Source organism: Serinus canaria, chromosome 1 (assembly GCF_022539315.1).
Source record: "Serinus canaria isolate serCan28SL12 chromosome 1, serCan2020, whole genome shotgun sequence".
Lineage (NCBI taxonomy): Eukaryota > Metazoa > Chordata > Aves > Passeriformes > Fringillidae > Serinus > Serinus canaria.
In genome coordinates, this window is record NC_066313.1 from 45,945,752 (window position 1) to 45,967,219 (window position 21,468).

The 21,468-nt window shown below is 41.3% G+C and overlaps 1 protein-coding gene across 1 annotated transcript in view; it reads right to left on the reverse strand.

Moving 5' to 3' along the window:
* Nucleotides 1-874: 874 nt before the first annotated feature.
* The window catches only part of FLT3 (fms related receptor tyrosine kinase 3), a 42,394-nt gene continuing 21,800 nt past the window's right edge, over nt 875-21,468 (reverse strand). The window contains exons 9-24 of the mRNA XM_018908527.3: nt 19,707-19,872; nt 15,631-15,737; nt 14,300-14,411; nt 12,538-12,716; nt 11,159-11,271; nt 10,925-11,057; nt 10,731-10,835; nt 9,025-9,135; nt 7,006-7,159; nt 6,528-6,658; nt 6,024-6,148; nt 5,507-5,629; nt 4,752-4,863; nt 4,569-4,668; nt 3,138-3,243; nt 875-2,466 (exon numbers count right to left, since the gene is read on the reverse strand). Coding sequence (XP_018764072.2) covers nt 2,332-2,466; nt 3,138-3,243; nt 4,569-4,668; nt 4,752-4,863; nt 5,507-5,629; nt 6,024-6,148; nt 6,528-6,658; nt 7,006-7,159; nt 9,025-9,135; nt 10,731-10,835; nt 10,925-11,057; nt 11,159-11,271; nt 12,538-12,716; nt 14,300-14,411; nt 15,631-15,737; nt 19,707-19,872 — 2,012 coding nt within the window. The 3' untranslated portion in view covers nt 875-2,331. The remainder of the gene's footprint in view (nt 2,467-3,137; nt 3,244-4,568; nt 4,669-4,751; nt 4,864-5,506; nt 5,630-6,023; nt 6,149-6,527; nt 6,659-7,005; nt 7,160-9,024; nt 9,136-10,730; nt 10,836-10,924; nt 11,058-11,158; nt 11,272-12,537; nt 12,717-14,299; nt 14,412-15,630; nt 15,738-19,706; nt 19,873-21,468) is intronic.

The window sequence follows — 21,468 nt, forward strand, 5'->3', positions numbered from 1 at the left end:
AGACTAAAGGCGTCTCTGCTGGATGTCTTCAAACAAGCTTAACTCTCTCCATTCACTACAGGGAGCAATTCACCACTTTCTCCTGACAGCGTGCTTCTGGAGGCACAGATTAGGGGTCTGGATCCTAATGAGAGAAATGTGGGCATTTCCCTTCAAAGATCATGAAACTGATCTCTAAACAGCCCTGTCTGTGGCTCTGCACAAACCTCATAATGGACCAACAGTTTGCTAAGTTGTGTTGGGAGCATCCTGGGAAAAAAATGTCCCAAAAGAAATTATTTTTCACTCAGTACCTCTTGTAGCTTTGCTCCATCCATCTCTTCTGTGTGTAGAAGCAGATGCACAATTTCTGACATGTTCAGCCCATACAGGAGGGTTTTTCTCCTGACTGCTCTTCCTCACAGAGTGCTGTGTTGCCTGAGCTGCTTTTTATGTGTGAATCATGAGAAGTTGTACTTGCTCCAAGGTTCTCTATTTGCCTTTATATTCCCAAGTCTCAGCTCAGTAGTGATGATGGGGCCAGACAAGCTATGTCCAGTTCTTTTCAAGTCTTGTGGATAAACATGTGATACAATTCCCTGCCTTGTTTTTAAGTACATGGGAATCCCATCTGCTCCTCTTGGAGCCAAGTTCACATCTGCTTTAGTTTCTAGGGCCAACCAGGCTTGGAAGTGAACAGTTCAGCATTAAGTTCCTTTAAATTTGAAGGCTGAAAACTCCTGTCTTCACAAGATGCTTAACTCCCCCTGTCCAGCCTCTGCAGGCTGTGTGCTACCAGTGCTGAACAGTGACATCTTGCAGATGAACACTTTCAAACCAGTATGGGTATGTTAAAAATAATATACATTTTGCAGAGAATGCAATGTTAAATTTTATTTCTGTCTAAATATCTCCAGGTTGCTCTTCAGTAGTTTGTATCTGATTAAAAAATTATGATTCATTGATAATTATTTATAATATTAACAAAAATATACAAATAATAATCACTGTATTACAACATTATTTTCATTATTTTCATCATTATTATTAACAATGTTAGTAAAGAGCTGCTCAATTTCTGTGATAGCATATTCTATGCAAGTTATTATTTTATAAGATCTTCCTCTGAAAAATCCTAACTGAACTTAGCACCTTGTAAAATGTATAAGAACAAAAACTATTAACCAATATATTCTCATCTTAATCCACTGTGATGTAGACAAATGTATTCTATTATCATGATGAAAGTTGCATTTAGAAATTCCTAAATCTCATAGTGAAAATAGCTGTCTTTTTAAGTATACTGAAAACACATCAAGCCTCTGGGTGTTGTCCTGGGAGTCTGTGAGAAAGTTAAAGAGGCATACTTTTATTTTAGTGCAGCAGTGCTCATACACCCAGGCTGAATTCTGTGGACTTGGAGTGATGATAGTACACTCCTAAATTACAGAATGTAATTTCTTCAAAATCAAACATTTTTTTTTTTAATTTGCTATTAAAACCCTCAAAGTCCCATGAATGGAATTAGCTGTAACTCAACTGAAGTGAGACTTCCAACTGGAGACTGCTGCCTGGATTTTCCAGACCAGGGAGGTAGAAGGTTATCTCCAAATATCACTCGTCCTGGTTATTTTAGATGCTCATTTTAGGTAGAAAGGAATCCCTCCTGTGAGTGCCTATCTCTCATCAGCAATTGCAGAATGTAGCCTGGCTGAGTAGAGGCCACATGAGTAACTAAATCTTGATAAATTGAACGCACCTGAACACCCATCACCCATACTTCACAGCCACGGAGATGTCCAGGGTAAGACAGTCACACTCAATCAAACTAAGAGCTCCTTGTAAAACAAGACTGATGGAACTGTAAAATTTGGACATCTAAAACTGGTGACTCCAATGGGTTTTTTTCCCAACGCTCCCTGACATCTGGAGATGAAGATGTGAATAGCACTTCTGGAAATCAAAGCAGCTCTCTTTAGCTGCACAGTCAATGCTTGTAAACATTGACTAAAATTACTGTGGATTCTCTCATATTTGCTTGCCATGTGGCAAGAACAGTATAATTTAATTTACACAGCACTACTTACACAGCACCAGGAAAAGAAATATTCAGTTGGAGAGAGGCAGCAAGGAACCCTGTCTTGCTATTGAAGTGTTTGCTGAATTCAAAAGAATGAATTACGCCTTCCTCTCAAAAAGGAAGACTTGTGGACCAGTTCACATAAATATGGACTGGTCCACAAGAAACAAACAGTGCAGCAGCTGGTGACAATTCCTTTTCTTAGAGCTGATATAAAACACTTATCCTACACAGAGTTTATGACAATACTGAGACCAAATCCACAACTCAGATTATTTTTCAACTTGAGTGTCTTCATGCTGGAGAACAACTGGGGACAGCAAAGATTCCTCATCCCTGCTTACACGAGGTTTAATTTTGATGCTGGAATGGTGTGTAGCAAGGTTTTTCTTAGTATTATGGTAAACCTAGGATTGGGAAGAGGAAATAAAAGATACCTTCTGTTATTATTTATTGTATTTGGAAAACTGCTCTCCTCCTCATGAAGCCGGCATGGAGAAATTATATGTTTAGAGTGGATACCCAAGTAGCAATTGGTAATTTGGAAAGGAATTGTTTATCCTCCCTGAAGAGGAGATAAATATCTGGTATGGACAGAACAGGACTTCCTCAGATTATCTTTATTATTTTGACCTTTGAGAATGACATACAACATTCTGTGTGTGAGGACATGGTGTGGTGACCCCCATGAGACCCCCTGGCCCCTGGCCCAGGCTCAGCTCCCCTCCCATGGCAGCTAGCAGCACCACCAAACCTGACTGCACTGGCTGCTGCACAAGGGAAGCCCATTCCCTCAGCACAGGCTGAGAGACTTCAGCTTTCCAGAGTCAGTGCAGGCAGTGGGAGGAAGAAAACCTCATCAGGAAGATCAGGATTCTCTATGATGGCAGAAAAATAAGCCCCAAGCTCTTCTATGGATCCATGGGCAATGTATCCATAATAGAGTTGTGTACTTCAATAAAAAGCAGGAGGCTATCCCTCATCTCATTGTGATCTGTGGAGCTGCATATAAACCCCACAAAAACCCAAACCTGAACCCAGACATTGTTCACACGATCATCTCACTGTGTTTACTTACTGCTCCTTCTGCCTCAGCCAGCTGACAGGCCAGAGAGGACACCAGGTGAGAAAAAGAGGGTCTTTCCCTGGAGTCAAGAGCCCAACAGGACTGCATCATGCAATAGCTGCAGAAGGAAAGACATGGCACACAAAAACATGTTGGCTCTTGGACTCTCTGTAGGTGACTGTGCAGAATTGCAGGACTTGAATGGGGAATCATGGGGATCAGAATGATTTTATAGAAAGAGGCCAGAATTACAGTGTTTCATCAGAGGGAAAGAAGCAGAAAAATAAGGATAGAGGGTGAAATTTTCTTACAGTGGCTTTATCAGAGTCCTTAGTAAAATCTTCCTCGTAGTTTCAGGGTCAAGATCTCACCCTGGCTGCCACATATGGCATGATCACTTTGTTTTTCAGGTTCCACACAGGAAATGTCAGGAAGACAATGCCTGTCTGTCGTAGGAACTAAACCAGCTCTTTGTGGACTATGTAGTCTTAAGTACACTTTCCACAGCTAGTCTTTTAATGTAATTTGACATCAAAAAATATTTCCGAAATTCAAACACCACATTAGAAGCATTGCAGCTTCATTAGGCATCAGTGCTGTGCCTGACTGCTAGAGTCCCTTGCAAAGTTCCTGGGACAATAGGCTCCCTGATATTTAAGCCCCCCAGAGCAATCTCTCATGGGTTAATCTGTCAGATTCCCCTGCACTTTTAATGCCATTACAGCCTTCATGTGGTGAGGATAAGAACAGTGCAGTGTCATAGCAAGGCACCCTGTCCCTAGAGCATCTATGAAATGTCTGCCAGAAGAGCTCTGCCAACCCAAAGTCCTTCCCTTTCCTCCATGTTCCAGATCTCACAGTTCTCTGTCTCCTTCTCTTCTTGTGTTCCCTGGAGCCCACCTCTAGGCAGAGTCCACCCAGGCACAGAGGCACAGGCTGAAATTTATGTGATGAGAGCACAGAATTAGCTTCCCCCAACTCTTCCTTAGCAGGGTTTTTATCTAAGAGGATCCCTAGCCATCTGGAACTGAAACAAACCTGGTAAAGCTTGATTAAATAATTAAGTCTAGGAAAGAACCCACCAAAAATTTAGTCAATGTGGAAAAAATATAAAATGAAAGAAAATAAAAAAGAGAAAAGCAAAAGAAGAAAAAAAAGGGAAAAAACATCTATAGTCTGAGAATAAGAAGTTCCCTAGGGAAAGAAGGCACAACTAAATAAATATGATAAATTAGTCAAATACACATAACCCATAGTGTTGATCACTTCTGCTTTAGAACAAAACCTGCAGGATCAGGCAGCCTTTGTTAGATTTAGAGGAAGATCTCACATTTTGCAACTAATTTTGGGTAAGAGATAGTGTACAATAAATAAAAGGTCATTCAAACATTGACCTAGTAAGTATAAATTCTCATGCTGTGCATCACTTGGAAATACACTTACACATCTTTTGTAGCATAATACGGTTGGTCCATTTGAAATCCACTTTGTATTAATTTGTAGAAATTTGTGTCAACCTGAATACCGGGGTAAGGATTTACACCTGTGGAAATTATCAGAGAACACGTGTCAATTCAGAAGCTGCCAAAACCGAGCACCGCTCTTTTGTCCCACTGCACGACATACCCAAGGAGAATATTTCCCACAGCAGTATTCCATACGACCAGACATCGCTCTTCATGGTGTATGTCCTCTCGAACAAGCTTTCAGGGGCCATCCATTTCACTGGCAGCCGAGCCTGTGCAGACAGAGGCAGGGAGGCCAGGTCAGGCTGTGACACAGGCTGTGACACTGGCTGTGACACAGGCTTTCTGGGTGACTCACTGTGCTTCTCGCTGCCAGCACGACCGATTCATGTTTGCTGTGTCTCTGTCAGCAATCCCCGGACATTCCCATTGCAGAGAGAAATGGACGCTTCTAAGGAGCCAGCTCACCTCATCCATTTTAGATGACTATTTAAGGAAGAGCTGAGCTCAGTCCTGGAAGAGCCACCTTCCTTCCTTTGACTTCAAGAGTAGAGTGGCCCAGGTGGAGATGCCCACACTGAACTTTTTCATAAAGTCAGAGGGTCTGGCACACCCCACACATGTGCTGTTGTCCTACACTGTTATTGCCCACAACACTAAACAGCTCCCAGTGCTTCCATCAATGGGTGCTTTAGAAAGAGCATGGGTACCATCTCATTTACAGAACCAGCTTGATTAGTTTAATTATAATCTAAGAATTTGCTTTTGCCAAGGGCAGGAAAAACTGAGATTTCTGCATTTCCCATACAGACATGCACAAAGCTAACAAGGAATTAAAAGAATTAAAGCTTTTCTTTCTTAGTTCCTTATAATTCTTACAATGGTATGAAAACCAGAGAGCCCTCATGAACTTACATTGCCCCTGACAATGTAGTTGGAGTCATTCATTACATCTCTGGCAAGGCCAAAGTCACATATCTTCACCACTTTCCCATGGGTCACCAGGATGTTCCGGGCAGCGAGGTCTCTGTGAATGCACTTAGAAGGAAAGGAAGGATTATTGCTCTGCAGCATTTGATAACAGTGGTGGACAATTCCCTGCCCTCTGAGCTGGCACCTCTTTCCACTTCAGCACTTTGGTGACTGGCCAAGCAATGCCATTTGCTTGGACTTTGGTGAATGTCCAAGCAATGGACACTCCCTGGCTGCTGGTGGCAAGGAGACAGGGCCAGAGCAGGCACAAATGTTCCCTGCAGTTGCTTCTTACTCAGGGGGCTGCCTAAAATTGCAACCCAGTCTTCACTGTTAAACCAGGGAAGGAGGTATAGTTCGAGCTTGCCACTGAGTGGCTCTGTTCCTCAACCTGCCTTTTATAAACTGACATATTTTTAGCATCTTTTCTATCTGAAAAATTTGCTACCCTTCACCATACCGATTTGGACTCGAGAAATTCCATTCCTTTGGCAACTTGATAAGAAAAGCAAAGAAGGTCTTCAAAAGTGAGCACATTAAAATCCTCTTCTTCATCCACCTGGGTGTTTGCATCCTTAATTTTATCTGTAAAAAATAATCAAAAGTATGAGTTTTCCTGGACTTCCTCACTCTGATTAATTCCACTGACTGTTGTAAAACATTTTCATACTCTCCTACCAAGAGCAACATCACAAAGAGCATCCATCCTTTTTACGCTTCGCTCAGACACAAAATGAAGGTGAGTATTTTTGTATTCAAATACTCTGCTTATAGAATGAGCAGAAACATAAGCCTCTGATCTCAAGTGTTGTTGAATCCTCCTCCAGCAAAACTCTCGCCAGGACTGAAGAGAAACATGATAGAAAGAGGCCTCTTTTGACATGGAATCTAGTCTTGTCATATCAATAATGTAAAAAATACAATAAAACAGCATTCCTGAAGATATAATCAATTAATCTCTTACCTTCATCAGAAAGCAACACAATCCCATCTGATCCCAGTGTCACATTTATGTTTTGACTACTCTGCATGGTTTCAAACTCATCCCCTCTGCACAGAGCTGTGTTCACACTGTACTTCAGGTGAGTCCCTATCCTGGAATAGGCAACACATTTTCAAAGGTTTCACACAGTGCATCACATAATCTTCTACACATAAACTCTTTTGCAGTGAAAAACATGAACAGTTACTACTGCTAAAAACCTGGACACAGACATGACTCTTCTCAAAACTGGGAAGAGAAACTAGAGGTCGTTTTTCTTCTGCAGTCTCCATAAGGAGAATCAAATCTCAGTTCCTCCCAAGGCACTGCTCATATAAGTATGTGAAGGCACTTTCTCAAGAATTCAATAGTTTCACCAGTGTACACAGCACAGGTGAGAATGCAGCTTAAAAAGCAATAGCAGTTTTAAAAAGTATCAAACTATTACTAAATTCTTTACCTAGAGTTTTGGTCCTGATGGATATTGTGGTAAAAACTGAAGTTTTGCTGCTTAAAAATATCTGTCAGTGTCCAGTGAAACTTTTCTCTCTTGCTCCTCAAGTAGTTCAGAAGGTCACCATAGCAACAGTATTCAAATATCAAGTAGATTGGTCCTGAAATAGTTGGAAATGTAAATAGCCTGCTGCTATTTATAGCACCTTCCCCATTAAAGCCCTAATGCTGCCTCATTTTCTCTCAGGATTAATCTGTGTTAAAACTTCCCAAGCATCTTCCATTCCCAGGTAGATAAGCTGTACTGATAGGCACATAATGAGAATTTGTTTACTGACTATAATGTCCCTTGGAAAGTCTGTGTAACTCTGTCCTTGTGGTGCATCTCTCAAACTGTACAGAAAATCCCTGATAGAAACAAAAATCCTTGCCCATCCCAATGGCAATGGGGAGGACAGTACAGGCTATAAGGATGCAGCCTATTTTCTGAACCATGCAGGGCTCAAGCAGATGACTCCTGCTAATTATTTGGATGGTGTGAATTTGTATCCTTTGACCTACATCCTTCCATCTATCTGTGCAACCTTCATGCTCTGGAAAGATCCTTTTTATTTTTCCCCAGGAACACCACCTGAAATCCAAGAGTACTTTGCTGAGGGGACCTGACTGAGGGTTATCCCTTGGAAGAGGAGGTGTTTTAAGTAGAGCACTGGTCAGGACACTTTCTCAAGAAAGGAAAAATACATCCAATTCCTGACCCAGGCAGGTTTGGATAAAAGCCATGACCTGCCAGCAGGAGCTCGGAGTGGTCACACATCGCCCTGCAAAGCCTCACTCTGCCACCAGTTCTGGCCCAGAAAGACTGACCACCAATCTGTGGATATTTCTGTCAGAAGGCCACTGTCAAGAAAGGCAGGGTGCCCTGGAAAAAGCTGTCAAGTCTCTCAGAGGATGGATGGGAAAGTCTTGAGAACCATGTAAGTTCTGCTGAAAATGGCACTGGGATAGGGCTGGAAGTGCTCCTGCCCTACACTACCAGACTAAGCTGGTCTTCCCTGCAGCTCTCCTGCCTACACCACCACATCCTGCCCATTGTTCCAGAAGGCAGTAGCAGTCTGTATATTTTAAAATCAGCTAAAGCTACTAAGAACAATCTATTTCTCTGCTTTCCTCTTACCCCTCACATGTCTGGGCCTGACAGTATTGCCACTGATGTAAACTGAGGTAACAAAAGTTAACTGTTCTGCTTGGTCTTTCTGACTAAATAAATAACCACGATGGAAAATCTATCAAGCTCTTCAGTGTCAGGTGTCACAGTTCATGATATGGACCTACACGGTGTGAAACCCTGGCATTTTCCCAAGCTGATCTGTTCTTTAGCCTTTCTTCACCCCCTCTTGTTCACCATTGGACTGGCCAGAGAAGCAGTTCTTTGGACAAGAATAGCTGTGTAACTTACCTCAATTATAACATGAGTCACACAATAATTATTCAGTGATAATATCTCTCTACTTCATCTTCACCCACATTTGCTTATTTTTTTCACTCTTCAGTTTTGTTTTTACATTTAAAAGGTTGCCCCTCTTTCCATTATTTACTTCTCTCATTCCTTTTTTTTTGTCCCTCCTATCCCTGTTATTTTTCAGTTTCTTTTGTTTTCTGTCTATCTTTAACTATTTTTATCCATTCATTGGTGAACCACACGAATAAAATACATATATATAATTTCCTATGTGAACATAATCATGTGCATATAAAAGTCCCTGACACCAGATAAGTTTTTCCTTTTCACTTAATAAACCATACCAGTGCCATCACCACCATAACAGGAAATCCTATTCTACAGAAGGACTGTTGTATCACTTCCTGCCAGTATAATCAGACATGACCCTTTTCTGTACACATGCACGGCCTTAAATTTGCTTTCAGTTCATCTTCATCTTATTTTGGGCCAGCACAGAACAGCAAAATTAGTCCTTGTTATTCTGGTGGTTTTAATTGGTACTTTTCCACAATTTCAATTTACCTGACAGTGTACAAGCTCCTAGTAGGTTCACAATATTTTCATGGCTTCCAATGTGAGTCATCATTTTCAGCTCAGACATTAGAGCATCTTTTTCTGAAGCATCAGGTTTTTCTGTAAAAGCAATAATACAGATCTGTAAATCTCTGGTAAAGAAATGAAAATTTAAATGATTGTGATGCTTTGTCACCTGCAAATCTTAATTTCAAATTCATTGGATTGACAGTACATTCAGGAACATCCTAAAAAAACCTTTCCAAAGTATAAAAAGATTCAGTCAAAGGTGGAAACCACATTTGTGTGTGAGTGCAGATCTTTTGAGAACTTGGGAAAGCAGCCATTAAATGTCAACATTTGTCATTCTTGGGGTGGCAAGGAATGACAGCAATATATTAAAGTGTTCCCAAGCACAGAAAAAATGGCAGGCAAGCCTGTGGCAGAGAAATGTTGAGAGATGAAAATGGCAGCCATGTGGCACACAACCAGCTGCAATCCAGCAGCTGAGAAGGCCACCCTGTGTTTCAGTAACAGCTTTAGTTTTGTTTTCCAGCCAGCACTTGGTGCCCACGACTTCAGAGAATTTAGTATGTGAACCAAAATGATCAAGTCGAGCTTCCACAAAGACAGCCACCACAAAAGAGGGGGCCAAGGAAGCATAAAACTGATGGGGGATGAAAACCTGAATGGCAGTGCTGGCAGGAAGGGGCTGTGTGGGCACACAGGTGGGCAGGGTGCTGGTATCAGTGTGAAGCTCATTCCAATATTTATCAAAAGATGGGTGAGGTGGATACCGGCCTCTTTTCCCAAGTAAAAAGTCAAAGGATGAGGGGAAACACTTCAGGGGAGGATTAGATTGGATATTCAGAAAAATATCTTCACCAAAAGGGTTGTCAAGCACTGGAACAGGCTGCCCAGGGAAGTGGTTGAGTCACCATCCCTGGATGCATTTAAAAGATGTGTCACTGAGGGACATGGTGTAGTGGTGGACTTGACAGTGATGGTTAGCAGTTGGACTCAGTGATCCCAGAGATCTTTTCCAGTGTAAAGGACTCCAGCATTCCGTGAACAGGGCTGTGATTAGTTGGGACACAGTGAGGCAGCCCTCCTCTGCTTTCTTCCAGGGCGGCTTGCTCCTGGACACTGCTTTTGTGAGGAATCAAGACAGCTTGGAGAGAGGCCAGACCACAGCAGAAAAGAGTATTTGAGGTTTAGTATCCTTATTCATAAGGAGGGATGGAAAGAAACTGGTGTGTGTCATCCTCAAGAAAACAGACTGCAGGAAATTGTGCCGGAAGTTTTGGAGACAAACTAGGTCAGACGCAGCAGGCAAAGGGCTTGGCACAGCTAGGCAGCACTGCAAGAAAAAGGGGCCTTACACCAAAGGTCATAGCCACCAACATAACCAGCAGGCTAATCTGCACTGGGAATCTGCATTTCTCCTCTTTAGAGGCTCCACACTTCCCCACACAGCACAGACCTTCCGTAGTGTGTCGGGCAAAATGCAGCGTGCTGCAGGATGGAGGCACTTCAGCATTGCCTTCCCAAACGAAATAGGGATTTCAAAGCACTTTGAAAGGATTTTGAAGCCAAGCATTTGTGAGGTGTAACTTCTTAAAGTTTTCTCTACAAGGGGGATTTCCAATGCCTCTTCTGCTTTGGAGATACTAGAATACATCACTGCTTGAGGAGGGCACCAGAGTTTATCATACCTTTTAGCATTTTGACTGCGACCTGGACTGAATCTCCTGCATTGTTAATTCCATAAGCTGTTGCAGTCACTACCTTCCCAAAGGCCCCAGAACCAAGGACCTGTCCTACAAGACACAAAATGCCAGAATTATTTGCTGCTGGTACAGCACAGACTACTGCTCCAGTATTGAGATTTACCTTATGGATTGCTCACCAAATTCCAGATTTTCCCTGGGAAATTCCCATTTTATGTCATATTCAAATTCTCTGAAGTCTATGTAGATGTATTCATTGTCTGATGGCCCTATCATCTGTATCATTTGCCACTGGCTTTCGTATTTGAATTGCTTTGGAAGAAAAAAAAAACACATGATGAAATGAGTCTTAGAGAAGAAACAGCCTGGTAAGAACAAAAGAAGGATGGTCAGGTATTTATGTTTGCTTTTACCTTTTTGTATTTAAGAAAAATGAATACAAACAAAAAAGCGATCAAGAGGAGAAAAAATCCAACGGAGACATAGAATGCAGCATTGTCCAGGGGTGAAGAAACAGCTCCTGCAACTTTAAAAGACACACATTACTACCCACTGGAACAGAGTTTGTGCATACAGCTGAAAATGCAAGGAGAGCCCGCAGTCAGTTCTGGCAGTCTGCAGCCCTCTCACACCCGAGCCTCTTCTGCATGGGGAGTGAGATGCGGCTGTATGCAAAGCAAGATGGGCAGTGGGCATTGAGTTCTGGGTAATTCTGATATTTGTTTTCATTAGAAAAAAAAAAAAAAGAAGGGAAAAAAAGAGCTAAATCCATTAATAAACCTAAATGCATGGAGGTATTGTTGTGATCCTTGGATTGAATTTACTGAGCACAAGCAGGAATAAGGTGTTGATTGGTAGATGAGCATGCAAACATGAGACCTACCTTCATATTTTGCATGTTTCTAAAAGCATAAGTATTATGATTAGTGTCTATTCCAATTCCAACATGAATGCTCAAACTCTTACAGTGGTCACAGCTTCTGTCCACTGTAGTCAAAAGCACCAAACTGCTTGTTCATCATGACAAAGGAAATCCCTGTACTGCCAATACCTGGATGTTTCAAAACAATTCCTGGTGCTACAGCATGCTCCCTCTAACTGAAATATTTTTCTCTATGGAATACATACGGTGTTACAAGTACAAAGTGCAAATAATCATAGGGACTTTCTGGTTCAATGGAGAAACAATCTGTGATTCCCTTGACAAGAAGAGAGACTACCTAACCAGGATATGGCCTTCTGTCACCTGCCTACAGCAGTTTAAGAATGTCTCTTTCCCAGTACTGCTTTCCAGACAGGATTGACCCCTCAGTGGGTCTGTTGGCTCAGCCATGATCTTGCTTGGGTGTGCAGTGACCTCCATGGGGCGAGGAGAGCTCCCTTGGGCATTTCTGCAGCACCACAGGGACCTACAGGAAAGCAGCAAGGGATAGCACTTGCCACCAGCTGCCAAAGTGCCTTTAGCTCTTGCCAAAGATGATTCTTCCAGATTTCATGTAGGGAGGACTAAAGTAAAATAAGAATTCAGCCTCAAACATTGCCATGGCTCCATCCTGTGCTTCCTTTTTTTTTTTTTTTCCTGTTTGTTTAAATGAGGGAGACCTCTGCTTTGGGTTTAGAGAAAAGAGAATTGCGTCTCCCATTCACCCACCATTTCTGATACTGTGTACATACAGAGCTTGTGTTTTACTTGCAATGCCATTCCACAGTCATCCATTTAGCCAAATAAAAAGTACTGTAGGTTCTACCATGCCAGCTTTAGTTGAGAAAACCTGTGCTAAAACATTGGTACCTGACAGGTTAATGAAACTCTTCTCACAGGCTGAGCCAGCTGAATTGTTTGCACAGCACTCCACTGAGAAGGTTGTTGCTGTCTCCTTTACGTATAAAGTACTGCTTGAAATCCACGACCCCAGGGATCTCCTCTCTGGCAAGAAGTTCTGAATCCCCTCTGTGATTTCCTCTGTGCAGCTGAAAAAGGAAGCAGACCAGTTTTGATTTTCAGCTTTTTTAGTGACATTTGCCTGGGGAGAAGATGAGAAATTTCAAAACATGTCTTATGTCTGTGTTGGAAGAGAAGAAAGGAAGGGGCTTGTGTTTTGTCAGCGATAGAGTGAGACCTCTGGTCGCTTACCAGTCTCATTTTTGGTGATGGACGTGGCAGGGTTAGCAGGGACTGAGCTACCTCCTACACTGGGCTCACTGCCACTCTCCACCACTGCCTTGGCAGGGTACTTGCACCCCCTGAACTCTGGAACCTCCACTGATTTCACAACTGACACCACCCCCCATACCTCTTCTATTCCCACTGGTTTCATTTGCCTCAAAACATTCAAACCACTGAGCAGCTGCAAATGAGCCACTGCAAATACTATAAATGCAATATGAACCCAGAGCAGAAGTTCTACCTCCTTTCCCTGAAGGCATGTCACTTCACACATGAAGTGTCTCTCACTCATGATGGAGAGCCTCCATCCACCCAGATGGAGAGCATTAATGACTTATTTAAGGCCTGATATGCAGAAAGAGGGAACTTGACACTTGAGGGAAAGGTGGTCCACATAGATAATTTTGACTTCTAGCTTTTCTATCATTCATCAACTTACTGTGTAATTTACTCTCACGTAAATAAATTAGGAGATAAGGAATAAATTTATTCGGCTCTACTCATAGCACTAGCTTCTACATTTGGAAGTTCCTCAGGAAAGATATGTCACAGCATTTTCTTCCCAGAAAGATGATTTAAGGAATTTTTAAACCCACTCTATGCATTTTTTTTTTCCCTCTTCTATTTCTGCACAGATTGATATAAGGAAGTCTTTTAAGAGGTATGGATAAGAAAATTGTCTAGGTATTTTTTTATGTCTAGCTAAAATAAATACTTTAGAGTTTATCCACAATCTTACAAAGGAAAATTTGACTTAGTATTCTTCTGCACCATGGGGATTATTAGTTTCTTGGCATATCTAAAATAAAAATTGCAGAGTTCACAAATCAGGTCAAAGCTGTTTCAGCATTTTTTTTTAAATTTTAGAGCCTGACTTGTTCCCCTAAATAAACAGAGGAAATGGAGACACTCTAACTAACTTTACTGGAAATACTCTCACTAACTTAACTGGAAACACTCTCACTGACTTTAGTGGTTTTAGTAACAGGTCACCATAGCAGGTCTTTTAACCAAAGCTTAACCAATTAATCAAGCCTGTATTGACCAATGCATTCCCCGAATCCCTATAACTTTGATAGGCTAAGGGAAAAACTTTGGACTTAGATTGGACTTTGTTACTCCTTAACTGTTGATATAAACCCAGCGGGGTCTATTTTGCTGCAAAGAGCCCAAGACACACATTTTTATAGACTTCATTTGGTGGCAATAAAAAAGGGGAAAATTTCCCCTGATTTTGGTGATTTGGTTCCTCTGGAGTAGAGCAACCAGTTAAATGCACACAGTGAAGTGTGCATTTTACATTTAGTTTGTTACAGGCTGGTCTTCATTTAATCAAGGATAGCTCAGACAGTCTTTGCAATGAATTAAAAGAAAGAAAATTGTTTACTTGGATGAGTTCAGTTCAAGACAATTCCTCCAAACCCAGGATGAGGCAGGGTAACCTTCAGCAACACATGAGATCTGCTTGAACAACAGCTGCATCCTTATTTCAGGCTTTCCTGCAATAAGACAGCACAAGACTTAAGGATATGGCTTAGTGGTGTACTTGGGAGTGCTGGCTTAATGGTTGGAGTCTATGTTCTTAAAGATCTTTTTCAACCTAAACAATTCCATGATTCTGTAAGACAATTTCTGTCAGCACTTCAAGTGACAAAACCCTGGACACTTGTGTGGCAATGCTATATCTGCTGAGACCAAGGTCTGCTCCTGTTTCCAAAATAAAAAACTGCATGTCACAGTGAGAGCTGGGTGTAACTCTCAGTCCACCTCCTTCCTTGGTTTTGTGGATGGCAGTGTGGCAAGGCAGGGGGAGCAGCCACTTCTCTGTATGGGCACTGCCAGACCAAAACAATGGCAGAGCCAAAATTAGAAGTCTTGACTTCTGCTTTTCTGACTCGGACTAAGCAGCTGGCCCTAGGACTGCCCTGGCACTGAGGTTCTGGGTGTCCTGCTCATACAAAATGTGCACAGAAGACCCTTGTATAAATTATATTTCACAAATAAAGCCCCCAGACCTGGAGCAAGGGAGAGATGCTGCAGTCATGTGGCAGAACTGAGATGACTGGGAGCATTGGTCAGCACTGTGCACGTGTGTGAATTGTGGGCAGGGGTGTATGAGGCACTGCAGCCCAAACATACAAGTTACACACCAGAGTGTCTCCACATTAACTACATTAACTCATAAATGCCATTAGGGAAAAAAGGTCATAAACATGGCATAGAAAACTAATTCCTAATGGGGAAAAGGGTTTCCTCCCAACTCTGTATCTCATGTCGTTCATGCAGCAGTCACATCTGTTCCAGCTTTTTAGAGATAGAGTTACTGTATTTTACTGTGTTCCTAGGCTTGTATTTTTCTTAAGCATTTATTTTTTACTCAATATGCAACTGATTCTTCATATTCTGTTGATGATAGACTAAAGGGAAGAAAAAATTTAATAACTTTCTCCTGCTTTCTCTGTTCTCCATCCCTAACTGACACAAGAAATACAGCCCACAAACATCTAGTGTCTTTCTCTGACCCAGTACCTGGATTTCAGCAGTGTGATGCAGTGTGAAGAGAATAATGTTTTTGCCTTTTGATCCTCCATTTTAAGCAATAAATCTATGTAAATGAAATAGGGAATACCAATTAAAAAAACCCCATAATGGCTCAATTTATACCAGTGACAAAATCTCAGACTTTGCCAAATCTTTGGCAATAGTTTTGTTACTTACTTCTCACATAAAGAGTGAATTTTTTTGTTACGACTGTATCATCATTTTCAGCATAAAATACATATATGCCAGACTGGTGCTGATGGTTGCAGAACTTCGATGAAATGCTGTGGAACAAAGTCAAAAAAGGGAAAAGGACAAAATATTGACTTGAAAAATATTTCAAATGCAGTCAAGACTCACATATAGGTTTGAAACAATTTTGCATCTTCTCCTTAAGAATACAAAGGAAATTATTTTTGCTTAGAGAATATAAATCCCAGAATCTAACTGATCTGGTGAGAAGATTTTTTTTTCCTTGAAGTGTTGATTTAATTCTGCATTTTTTCTCTCACTCTTCCTGGAGCACATCAGGCTGTCAAGCTGTGATTTTGTTACTAATTCATTGGTTGACAAGACCCACCCAGGCACATCTGCTAAGACCAGCAAAGGATCAAACTTTCTTCTCTCCCAGGAACTTTGATGGGAGTCTCTAGCTGATGTGATAGATTGTGTTAGGAAACAACAGTGACAGGGAGGAACTTAAGAGACAAACATCACCGAATCACACATAGGAAAGATCTCACATAGGCTCAGGAAAGCAGTCACCATAAGTTTGTTGTCAATGAGATGAAACACCAACTCTCAAGGTCATTCTGCAGGAAAAAACCAGCCTTGTACTAATCCCTATGGCCTTTGAGCCACTGGATGGCAGAGAACAAAGACCGAACCATGCAGGAGACAGCTTGTGACAATGGAGATGGCCAGGAGGGACTCTAACAAGTCTCTGGGCAGAAACTCACAACAAAGAGCTGCAGAGAATTAAAGATTCATGCCTGGCTCTCCTGTTGTGTCACTGGTGTATGGGACATGGGATGAGGCTGGGAGAAGGGAATATGCCATTACACAGTGATGGTATCCTATTTCTGTGTTTCCAACGAGGTTATTGCTGTAGGACCATTGTCAGCTTTGAATAGCAGATAATGCAGTTTGTCAGCCTTAGAAAAGCATCCTAAGAAACTGTCTCTTAAGTATAGCTGCTGACAATTTGGAGATAGATGTTTCTGCTGACAACTCGATGGTTACCATGTTGTAGGTCCCCAACTCTGTTTTAGTGATAAAGGCAGGCAGGAACATCAGAGAGTTTGAAGAGAGAAGGGAAAAAACACCCAGATAGCCCATATCAACAATATGCAAAGCAGGAGAAAGAAGTAGTGAGATCAATCTAGAGAACTGAAATTGGGATATTTCTCCTTAAGCAAGATACATACAAAGGCACCAAGTGTCACCCTGACATTCTAAACCAGGAAAACTCCCCTTGAAGCCACTGGCAATTTTGTCTTTTGACTAAGGCCACGCTTTCATATGGTTATTGACTTTTGAATGTCTTGATCTGAAATAGCCTAAATGATGTCTCCAAAGTCATGGATTTTTAAAGTCAGAACCCTTTTAAGCTGCCTCAAAAAATATACTGAAGACAAGAAAAAAAAAAAAGAACCAATCAAAAAATAATTAGTTGCCTTTGAAATTCCACGTGGGAAGGATTATATCCTAATGAAATAATCAGAAAAAAGAATTAACACAGTATCTTCCATACCTGAAAATATAAAGGGATGTGAGCTAAGTACTATAAATTTAACAGAGAACATTGTGTGTATGAAGAGTCATTAGCTCTTAGGGGGGAAGTGAAAATCAGCAGTGTGCTGAAACAGAGAGTCCACAAAAATAAATAGAAAATGAAAATTCTGAAGGAATGTCTGTAAAGATGCTATAAGTGTAGTGACAGGAGAGATGGATCACTGGGTTTTGAAATGAAAAGCTGAAGAAAAGTACAGAGTAAATTATTAAAATTTAATATGATCTTTTATCTGAAGGAATAATTTTACAAGAGACTGGCAGAAATTAAAAGAATAAAAACAGGAAATGAAAAAGGATATGAAAGGAACAAAGTAGAAGTGCTGGGAGACAGGATTACACAGAAATCAACCAGAACATGCAAAGTGAGACTCACAATGTGTTTAGATATGTGATGACCTTTTTTGTGTTGCTTTGAGAAACCTTCTTCTCTAAAATCACGTTGAAATCTGCAAGGCTACAGCTTTCAGGCAGAATCTCCTGACTTCCCTACCTCTTGCTGCTTCTGTGTGCTTCAAACTGAATGAGATATGTACCCCTACTCTTTGTCCTCAGCATAGAGACACGTCTATCCAATGCTTGTATTCAGACAAAATTGGATTGTTGTGAGGGATGTCTGCACAAAAGGATGTACATGTCAGATGAAACAATCAGCAAATTCAAGTGTTTTCCCCTTTATTTTATTTTCCATGAAATAAATAGGATGCAAATGAATGCAAAGAATAACTACCCAAAATAAACATAACAAATCCTGTTCGTCCAACAGCACTGTCAGACAAATGGCCAAGTTATCTGCTTGAAGAAGCCACCAGGACACTCCCCAGCAATGCCTGGTGGCTGTGGCTTGTGCCTGTGGCTGAGCCAGCCCGGACACACGGCTCCAGGGACACAAGCTGGCCTTTCCACCCTCCAGCAGGTGGTGATCAGCACTCAGCAACTGCTGCTTTTTGCTGTGATGGCTCTGGGGTGACTCATAAAGTCCAGGCCAGCAGTTGCACCTTACTGACTAATGACAGCTGCCTAAACTATTTCAAAAGTTCTCAATATAATTATTGTTGGCACAGTCTGTAGCACCTAATTCTTATCTGGACTGAATTTACACCCACTGTCAATCATCCAAGGAAAGCTGAGTCCTGCTGGTACAAGCAGTGAGGAGGGGTGTGTATCAGCTGCAAAGCAAATCAACCCCGTGTTATCAGCTGGAGGGAGCTACCTGTTGGACAAGGATGAGCAAATGCTCCTGGCTGTCCCCTGAGACCTCATTTCCAAAATCAGTTTTGTCACAAGGCACAGTTCTGCCAAGCCCATGTCAGGCATTGCAGATTAGTCACCAACACCCACCCAGTGCTACCAAAGTTTGCTGACAGCCCTCACTTTATCAGCAGGGACAGAGTTCCTGTGGCCATTGCCAGGAGATGACAATTTGCTAACCTGAACTGAGCTGTCTCTGAACTTCACTGAGGTCTGACTCCAATACACAATCTGATGCAGATGAAAAGGCCAGTCTGTTGCAAAGATAACTTGACAAGCTAGTGGATAAAATCAAAGGTACAAAAATGCTACGGAAAGAAATCATAAAAAGTGTAATCAAGGTTTTGACACAGCTTTATGCAGATGACAACAGAAGTTTTAAGAATATGAGAAGGAATCAGAGCAGCTGCATTAGCTCCTGCCTACAGCCTGCTCACTTTTAATGTAAAAACTTGATAAGAGTAGCTTGGCTTTACTTTCATTGAGGTGAGTAAAAGCTGTTACCTGCAAAGCCATGGGACTACTGTGAAAGAAACCCTGAAGGAAATTAGATAATGTTATCAAGAAATTAGAGAGCCTAGGGAATGGAGAAAACATTAGCCTTAAACAGGACTCATGCCAGAAGTCCATTGTAGGAAATAACAGAAAAGGTAGATAACTAACAGGTTTATTCAAAACATGTTTTGCTGCAGCAGCGGAAGAATCCATGACCTGGGTAACGAGCAGAACAGCATGTTTCTGTGACACAGGCACGGGCCAGCAGAGCTAGCAGAGCCCAGAGCCCTGGGAACTACAGCACCCTGCACTTGGTCTGAGCTCTTTGGAAGACACTGGGAACATCATCAACAACAGGATGAGAAAATGGGAACACGCAGAACTTGGGATCCAGAATGAAAACTGCAACAGATCTGTAATTCAGAACTTAGGTTAGAGAGAAGGGGAATGGCAAAATGCATATGAACTTAAGGGTAGCTGGATGCCTAACTTAGCAAAGGGTTTATTTTTAACAGAGAATAAAATGATTCTACAAGTTATCTGTGTGAACTGCTGTTCAAAGCCAAAATTATGTTTGAGTGCCTTTTGTTAACAGTCTCACCATATAGGCCATTCATATTTTAAAACCACAGAGAACAAAACATCAACAGTAAATGGCCCGAAGAAAGAAAAGAAGAAACATTATTATATTAAATTATTACAATATATTCAAATACCTGTGTCCATCCACACTGTAACTTTGTATACATGGAAATGTTTTATTGGAATACAGCCACATGCATCTAACTGGAGGATATGCTGTAAAGTTAACTTCAAAGCAAAACTCTTCCTCACCAATTTCAAAATCTTCTTTAGAGTCAGTTATATTTATAAATCCCTTTTCTGGAAAAAAAAATGAAAGAAAATTAGTATTAGGAAGGTTGGACTTTAATGAAGACATTTTAACATCTATATGTTTTTTATTTTGGTTATCACAAGCAAAACCATGTTACATCACAAAAGGTATCCAGTTAATCAAATTAAGAGAATGCTTCAATCTAGTACTGAAGTATTGTCACCGTGTTCAGTTGCAGAAAATGAGTTGAGCCTGATGAAGCTGCATATTTGGTCAGAGCAGAGCACTTCCAAAATAGTCTGACATTTCTCTTCAGTCTAACCTACAGAGTCACAGGGCCAATAATGTCATTATTTAGTTTGGTTTGGGTGTGTATTCCAGGTGTTAAGCGCTGCAATTCCTGGCTTTCTTTCTACAGGAACAAAACCAGGTGGCACCACCATCATAATCAGTAGTTCTTTCTCCTTCCTTGAAATAAGCTGAAGATTTTGCAATGAGTCTTGTAGCTGCTCCTTTATTTCTCCATTTAAATTAAACATATTTAATGCAAGATGATATCAACATGGAAAAATGTTTTGAAGAGGTCCATGAACCATGTGCTGCTGGTGCTTGCCCTGCTAGGGTGGGATTTGTTTCACCTAGTGGAGATGTCAAAAGCTCTGTGATCCACCTAAGCTACTTGTTGGGAAGTCTGATAAACCCAGTGGAATGAAAAAGGCATATCCAGATGAATCCCATCCTAAAGCAGAAGAAGACAAAGATGTACTGAACCACTTCTGGAAATACTCTTTCCTGGCGGTGACTGATGAAGGAGCCAAAGTCATAGCTGGGGTTAGATGTCTCATGGCTTGGAATGAATCCTGCCCAATCCCCCTGCAGACATGTGTGGGGGGAGGCTGTCCTAAAGACACCAGTGGTGCTGGGATCAACTCTGTAAAGATCACAGAACCATGTACATTGGAAGAGATATGTGGTCAGACTCCTGGCCAGAGCAGGTCCAGCTAGATGAGGTTGCTTAGAGCCATGTCCTGCTTGGTTTGAGTATCTCCAAGGACTGTACAACCTCTAGAAAATTTGGGGTGGTGTTTAATCGGCTACATGGTGAAAAACTACACTATAAAAATATTGCTGGATCGGTTTTTCCCTTTTGAGTGGTTTTTTTCTGATTGTAAACCTATATTCTGCTTGGAGTTTTATCTGTCTTAGCCTACTTACTGCTTGGAAACTCCCATAAAAACCACAAACATTTTAGTACTTCAAAACAAGAAACTATTGCTTTCATGAGTAAGCTCCTTTTTTTTTGATATTAAAGGCTTATTGATTTTATACATGGAGGCTTCATCTTTTGGTCCTCAGCCTTCCAGGCAGAATATCACTCTGATTGTACTGTTAACAACACAACCAGCCAAGAGTAAAGACTTTCTCCAGAGAGCATGTAAGGACCTTGGAGCAGTTTATGCCATTTCTCTGGAAAACAGCTGAGAAAAAAAGTAGTTTCTTTATTTGAGGAGAAAGAAAATGGCACATCATTGCTTGCTTTATTATTTTTGGCAGGCTTAAGTGTATTTTTGACTATTTACACTTAGCAATGACAGAGAGGTGAGATGAAACTCTTGAGGCTGAACAAGTCTCTGTCTTCCTCA